This window comes from Hipposideros armiger, unplaced genomic scaffold (assembly GCF_001890085.2).
Source record: "Hipposideros armiger isolate ML-2016 unplaced genomic scaffold, ASM189008v1 scaffold_953, whole genome shotgun sequence".
Classification (NCBI taxonomy): Eukaryota; Metazoa; Chordata; class Mammalia; order Chiroptera; family Hipposideridae; genus Hipposideros; species Hipposideros armiger.
The window spans coordinates 311,268-318,450 of record NW_017732303.1 but is presented as its reverse complement, the minus strand read 5'-3'; the positions used below and the strand labels follow the sequence as shown (position 1 = coordinate 318,450).

At 40.3% G+C, this 7,183-nt stretch overlaps 1 protein-coding gene across 5 annotated transcripts in view; it reads left to right on the top strand.

Moving 5' to 3' along the window:
- Window positions 1-869: 869 nt before the first annotated feature.
- BLVRA (biliverdin reductase A) overlaps window positions 870-7,183 on the top strand; it is a 92,278-nt gene continuing 85,964 nt past the window's right edge. The window contains exons 1-2 of one of the 5 annotated variants that reach the window (XM_019630837.1): window positions 880-1,009; window positions 2,810-2,857. In XM_019630837.1, the coding sequence (XP_019486382.1) occupies window positions 2,834-2,857 (24 nt within the window). In that variant the 5' untranslated portion in view covers window positions 880-1,009; window positions 2,810-2,833. Of the gene's footprint in view, window positions 1,010-2,809; window positions 2,858-7,183 lie in introns of those variants that run through there. The other 4 variants (XM_019630836.1, XM_019630839.1, XM_019630840.1 and 1 more) reach the window with 4 other exon arrangements.

Below are 7,183 nucleotides of genomic sequence, written 5' to 3'. Positions count from 1 at the left end.
ATCCAAAAGAGAGAGAATAGTCAGGTGCCATGGAACCCCAGGCGCCTCTGCTTGCTATTATTATTTTTAATTAAAACTTATTGGGGTGACAACTGTTAGTAAAGTTAATAGGTTTCGGGTGTACAATTCTGTAATACATCATCTATATATAACATTGTGTGTTCACCACCCAGTCAGTTCTCCTTCCATCACCATATATTTGATCCCTTTTACCCTCATCTACCACCCCTCTTCTCCCTTACCCTCTGGTAACAACTATACTGTTGTCTCTGAGTTTTTGTTTGTCTTGTTCCTTTGTTTCTTTCAGTTTTATTTTCCGCTTGTTATTTTAACATGAGCTTTACCGACTGTTCTGTGGACCTTGTGGCCAACTTTGCTGCCCCTGTCTCAGAGCTATTGTAGTCTGGATTCACCTTCTCCCATCCCCTTTGTCTATAGCTAATGTCAATTCCTTCAGAAACGCTTACATCTTTCTCCCTGCTACTTGATGTATAAAAAAACGCTCGCAAAATTCTTAGATGTAGGACATGTTGTCTTTTCTACCCTAGCCTTGCTCCTGGTAGTTTAGACTCCATGACCCAGACCCCTTTTTTCTGTTTGTTTGTTTGTTTGTTCTAGCAATGGCCTAATGCACCCTCTCTTTTAAAAACACTTTCAGCACTGGAAGTTAAAATTCTTTTGTTTAACACGGCCACTGTTACTTGCGCTGCCAAGCAAGCTGCCGGAACAGCGCAGGGGCACAGCTGTACCCAAGGGCCTTGGCACATTCAAAGCCAGCCCTGGGAGTCCCCTGAGCAGCAGATTGCTGCCATCCCTCCAAGAGACTAAGTGAGACGGAATTCACTCCTCTTACAGGACCGCAGCTTCCTCCTTCGTGCACTTCCGCGCCCGGCGCGCCCCACCTCCTCCAGTCAGGCGGCCAATCCTGGGCTGCTCCCGCCCAGTGCGCAGGGCTGGTAACGACGCCTGAAGGCTACCGGAAGAGCTTGAGCTTTGTGACCACGGGCAGGTAAGGCCAGTGCAGGAGCGTGGGGGTCGCCTGCGGCTATTATAAACCCCTCTGGTTGCCAGCGGGAGTCGCGCCCGCTAGGCGCCGGCTAGCCTGGGCCTGGAGTACCCGGCGCAGCGCAGCTCTGCCTGCGGGGGCTCCGCCCACCTCGCCCAGCCCGGGCCTGGGGGGCCGGCGGTCACGAAGCGCTCCTCCCGGGGGTCCTTTCGCAAGTAAACAAAAGGCAAACTATTTTAAAAATTAAATCTGTATTTCGTTTACAAAATGTTCTTGATTTCGGTTTTTATGTACACCTAACTCAGTTGCTACATCCGTGTGTGGCGTACGTAATCTAGGCGGTCGGGCTTGAGCCCATGGTTCTATGGGGACATCGCCAACTTAGGGTGCGCTGGGCCCTGGGCATCTGAGGGCGTGCCAGGGCTTTTGGATTCTGCTCCTCTAGTACCAGTCCTGTACAAGACACTTAACTTCTACTGACCGCACCTTCCTCTTTGGAAAGTGGAAAATATTTCGTATTTCATAGATGATGTGAGGGTTTACATGAATTAAGGGCACTCTAAAAAATATTGAACTCCCAGCAACAACAGAGTTTTATACACAGATATTTCAAAGTACTGATACCTGAAGTGTTTCACAAAGGAATTAAGGTAGCTTACAACAGAACCGTAGAATAGTAACAAATAATGTAAAATAAATTTAAGTAGATATTGGGAGCAGAGACATTGTAAGAACAGATGGTAATTGGGGAAGGAGGGAAAGAAAGTGTGTCAGTGCTGTCCAAAAAAACTGTGATATTGGAAATGTTTTATATATTTTTAATTATCTGTTATTTAAGCAGCCTCATGTATCTAGTGGCTACATTGTATGACAGTGCAGGCCTATATTGTTTGTAGTTGATTCTCAGATTTGTTTCTAGGAGAGTAAACTTGGTCAGTTATGTAGTTCTTATCACTTGAAAATAAGTCATAGTAGTGATTTCATTCATTCATCCCTCAAATATTAATGGCCTTGAAAGAAGCAGAGCTTTTCCTGATAATCAGCTATAAAGACTGTTTTCTGTGGGTTTCATTATTACAGCACCCTGGTATAGTGTCATGTAAAAGTCTATTCATTTTGGAATTGGGGCTGGGATGGATGGAGTCAGTGAATATGGCATAATTTATAACCTTTTTTAGAGTTTTAATTTTTTTTTTAATTGGGGAACTAGGGGATGGAAACAGCCCTGGGGAATTGGGGGAAGGGGAACAGACAAGTTGCTGTCGTTTTGTTCTTCAGTCTAGTTGTGGAGGCCGTTGCTTTACTGGCCCAAGTTAGTACCATCATTGCACTCTTCCCGGGAGAGGCAGATCAGTCGCCGGCTTCTGGACGGCCGCTCACTGCGGCTGCTGGCTGCTCACGCTGGCTGCTGGCTACACATGGTAGCCCAAGGCAACCCACTGCAGCAGGGGCTGCAGCCTACGCCATCGCCGGCGACTCATGGCAGCCCAGCTCCAGGTTGAGCTGTTGTTCAGCATCTTAGCTGTAGAGGGCAGTGTCACTGGCCCTTATATGTGGGATCCGAACCGGGGCCCTCTGGCGACCCAAGTCAGCTCTTAACCAACACACCACTCGGCTGGCCCATAGAGTTTTAATTTTTTATACAAATGTTAACCTGTATAGCAAAAATTTAACTATACAGATAGGCAAAAAGAACCTAAATCACTAAAAATTTCACCATTCAAAGACATAATCACTGTTAATACTTTGATGCATGTATTTCCAGACTTTTGTCTCATGGAGTCATTTCATTTTCCTTCATAGGTCCTAAAACATCCAACTCCCCCCATGGAAGGGAAATCCAATCTGGAGGTGAGGATCCCTTTTACCTTTACCCTTGGTCCTCTCAGGTCAGCACCTGGCCCCATCCAAGAAGGTCACCCTCTCCTTAATCCTTCTCCATAATTCTGGCCTGGCTTTGGGCAATGGTTATAGGCACCTGTAAGAGCATTTTAGAGAGGAGGAAAGAGGAGGAAGGTCGGTCATGGCTGTGATTTCATTCTGCAAGATGAGTAATCCAGTTTCTCAACCTTGGCACTCCTGATATTTGGAGTGGATAACTCTTTGTTATGGGGGCTGTCCTGTGCATATAGGATGTTTAGCAGCATTCCTGGTATACGCCCTCTTCTCCACATCATGACAATCAGAAATGTCAGTTGAGAGCCACTGGGTTAGTAGAAATCACCAAATTATTGAGGACATGCTCTAAAGAGGTTGACATTCCAGTTTGCATGTGGGAGAGACTGAGTTCTAAAGAGAGACATAACTTAATCTAAGGAAGCTGTTTTATCCTGGTTGTACCATTAATTTACTGTAAGATTTTGGTGGGCAAGCATTATCAGGACCACAACAGGAAAAAGCATAAAAATGAAAGGAATTTTGGAGGGCACTTTTTATAGAAGGGTGGGTAGGATTTAGGGAACCAACAAGTGATTGTGGGGCACCCATGGAAGAGCATCATTGGGGCGCCATCCCTACCCTGGTCTGAAGGGGCAGGGAAGGGTCTGTGGTACTAGACCTTGGGGGTACGGGGTAGTGGGCAGGGAATTGGAGCACTGGAAGAGGGGCTGCCCTCTAGGGCTGCCGTGACCTTGGCAGAAGGCACTACTGCCAGAGCAGCAGCCCAGTGGGATGGGGCAGGTGGTAAGTACACTGGCCCACTCTCTTTCCCTGCCTTTGACCACTGATCTTCTATACTGGTCAAACCCAAGAGGAAGCTGGAGGGTGAAGAAGCCTGGGTGGTGCGGCCTGGGGAAGTCAGCCAGCCTCCTGAGAGTGTGGGAGGGGGGCAGATGGCAAACTACTGTTAGCAAGTGATCAGTGTCATCCTGACTGTACAGGAATTGGGGCCTCCACTTTTTAAGGGAATACTGTGACAGTAAAAGGAGATAGGCAAAAATTGTTTTTGAAAAATAAAGCTCATATAATTGTAGGCCACTGCTCATTTGACCTGTGGTTCTGTTTCGTGCAGTAATGTCAAGTCATACTGTTTTAGTTACTGCAGGATTAGATATGTTTTTCATCTTTACTGAGGTATAATTGACCAAAACTATTCTAAGATATTTAAAGTATACAGTGTGATAATTTGATAGACGGCTACATAGCCAAGACCAGTGTCAAGAAGCTTACCCCTTTTGTATTCTAGGAGATTTATGGTTTCAGTTCTTTTGTTTAAGTGTTTACCATTTGGAGTTGATTTTTGTGTCTGGTTTAAGATAGGTGTCCAGATTCATTCTTTTGCATGCGGCTATCTAGTTTTCCAAATACCATTTCTTGAAGAAGTTATCCTTTTTACAATGTATATTCTTGACTCTTTTATCAAAAATTAATTGACCTTATATGCATATCTGTCTTATATACTAGCACCATACTTTTTTGATTACTATAGCTTTGTGATAGAATTTGAAATCAGAAAGTGTGATGGCTCTGAATTTGTTCTTTCTTGTGGTTGCTTTGGCTATCCAGGATGTTTTTCATTTTATACAAATTTTAGGATTGATTTTTCTATTTCTGAGAAGAATACCATTGGAATTTTGATAGAAATTGCTTTTAATCTGTAGATTGCATTGGGTAATATGGACATTTTAATAAAATTTATTGTCCTAGTCTATGAGCACAGAGTATCTTTCCATTTATTTGTGTCTTCTTCAATTTCTTTCATCAGCGTCTTAACAGTTTTCAGTGTTGAGATAGTTTGCCTCCTCGGTTAAATTTATCCCTAAGTACTTATTTGTTTTTGATGCTGTCATAAATGGATTGTTTTTCTCTTTCTGATATTGTTGTTGGTGTATAGAAATGTAAGTGATTTTCATGTATTAGTTTTATATCCTGCAACTTTACTGAATTTGTTGAATAGTTCTAACAGTTTTTTTTTGTTTGTTTGTTTTTGTGTGGAGTCTTTAGGGTTTTCTATATATAATATCAAATCATCTCCAATTAAGACAATCTTAATTATTCCTTTCCAATTTGGATACCTTTCATTTCTTTTCCTTGGCTGATTGCTCTGGCTCAGGCTTCCAGTACTATATTGCATAAAAATAGTACAAGTGGGCGTCCTTGTCTTGTTCCTGATCATGGAAGTAAAGCTTTCAGCGTTTAACCATTGAATATGTTGTTAGCCGTGGTTAGTATATATGGCCTTTACTATGATGAGGTTTATTTCCTCTGTACTCAGTTTGTTGAGAGTTTCTATCATGAAAGGATATTGAATTTTTTCAAATGCTCTTTCTGCATTGATAGAGGCGATCATATTATTTTTATCCTTCATTTTGTTGATGTGGTGTATCACACTGGTTGATGTACATGTTGTGCCATCCAAGGACCCCTGGAATAAATGCCACTTGGTTGTGGTATATGATATTTTTAATGTATTGCTGAATTTGGTTTGCTAATATTTTGTTGATGATTTTTGCATGTATGTTTGTCAGGGATATTGGCCTGTAGCTTAGTTTGTTGTAGTGTCTTTGTCTGGCTTTGGTATCAGAGTAATGCTGGCTTCATAATATGAGATTGTGTAAATGTTCCCTCCTCTTTAATTGTTTGGGAAGAGTTTGAGAGGGATTGGCACTAATTCTCCTTTAAGTGTTTTATAGAATGCACCAAGCTATCTGATACTGGACCTTTTTTGGTTGGGAGTTACTGATTCAGCCTTCTTACTAGTAAAGGGTCTGTTCAGATTTTTTGTGTCTTCATGATTCAGTTGTGGTAGATTGTATGTTTCTAGGAATTAATCCATTTCTTCTAGGTTGTCCAATTTGTTGATGTAGCCTTGTATGATCCTTTGTATTTCTGAGTTATCAGTTGTAATGTCTCTTTTTTCATTTCTTGTTATATATTTATTTGAGTTCTCTATCTTTTTTTCTTTTAGAGGCTAGTGTAAGGTTTTTCAATTTCATTTATTTTTGCAAAAAAACCATGTTCTTAGTTTCATTGGTTTTTTAATTGACTTTTTAGTCTCTGTTTTATTTATTTCCCCACTCATCTTTCTTGTCTCCTTCTTTCTGCTAACTCTGGGCTTAGATCGTTGTTCTTTTTCTGGTTCTTTAAGGTATAAGTTAGGTTGTTTATTTAAGATCTTTTTTTTTTCTTAATGTAGACATTTATTGCTATAAACTTCCCATTTAGAAGTGCTTTTGCTGCATCTCATAAGTTTTAGTATGTTGTATTTCTATTTTCCTTTCTCTCAAGAGTTTTTCTTTTTTAATTCCCTTTTTGATTTCTTCTTTTATATATTGGTTGTTCAGGAGCACGTTGACATTTATGAATTTTCCTTTTTTGTGTGATTTCTAGTTTCATACCATTTTGGTCAGGAAAGATGCTTGATATAATTTCAATATTCTTAAATTTATTAAAACTTATTTGTGGCTATCCTGGAAATTTTCTCTATGTGCTTCAGAAAAATGTATGTTCTGTTGCTTTTGGATGGAAGTTTCTGTATATGTCTGTTAGGTTAATCAGGTATAACATGTAGGTTTAGTCCAATGTTTATTGATTTCCCATCTGGATTATCTCTCTATTGTTGAAAGTGGGGTATTGTAGCCCCATGCTATTATTGTATAGCTGTCTATCTCCCTTCAGATCTATTAATATTTTTTCTATGCATTAATTGCTTCCTTATTACATGCATAAATATTTACAAATATTATATCCTTTTTATGCATTGACCCTTTATCATTATATTGTATAATGACTGACTTTCTTTGTCTCTTATAGTCTTTGGCTTAAAGTCTGCTATGTCTGATATAAGTATAGCTATCCCTGCTTTCTCTTGGTTCAGTTTGCATGGAATATCTTTTTCCATCCCTTTACTTTCAGTCTATTTGGGTCCCTTAAGCTGAAGTGAATCTCTTGTAGGCAGCATATAGTTGCCTTGTTTTCATAATCTATTCAGCCACTCTATATTTTTTATTGTATGTAGTCCATTTACATTTATGGTAATTATTGATAGTAATGGACTTCCTATTGCCATTTTGTTCATTGTTTTCTGGTTGTTTTGTAATTCCTTCGTTCCTTTCCTCCTCTTCTGCCCTCTTTCTTTGTGATTAGATTATGTGTAGTGGTATTGTTTGATTCCTTCCTTTTTCTTCTTTGTGTGTTTACTGTAGGCTTTTACTTTGTGGTTACCAAAGTAAAACACAT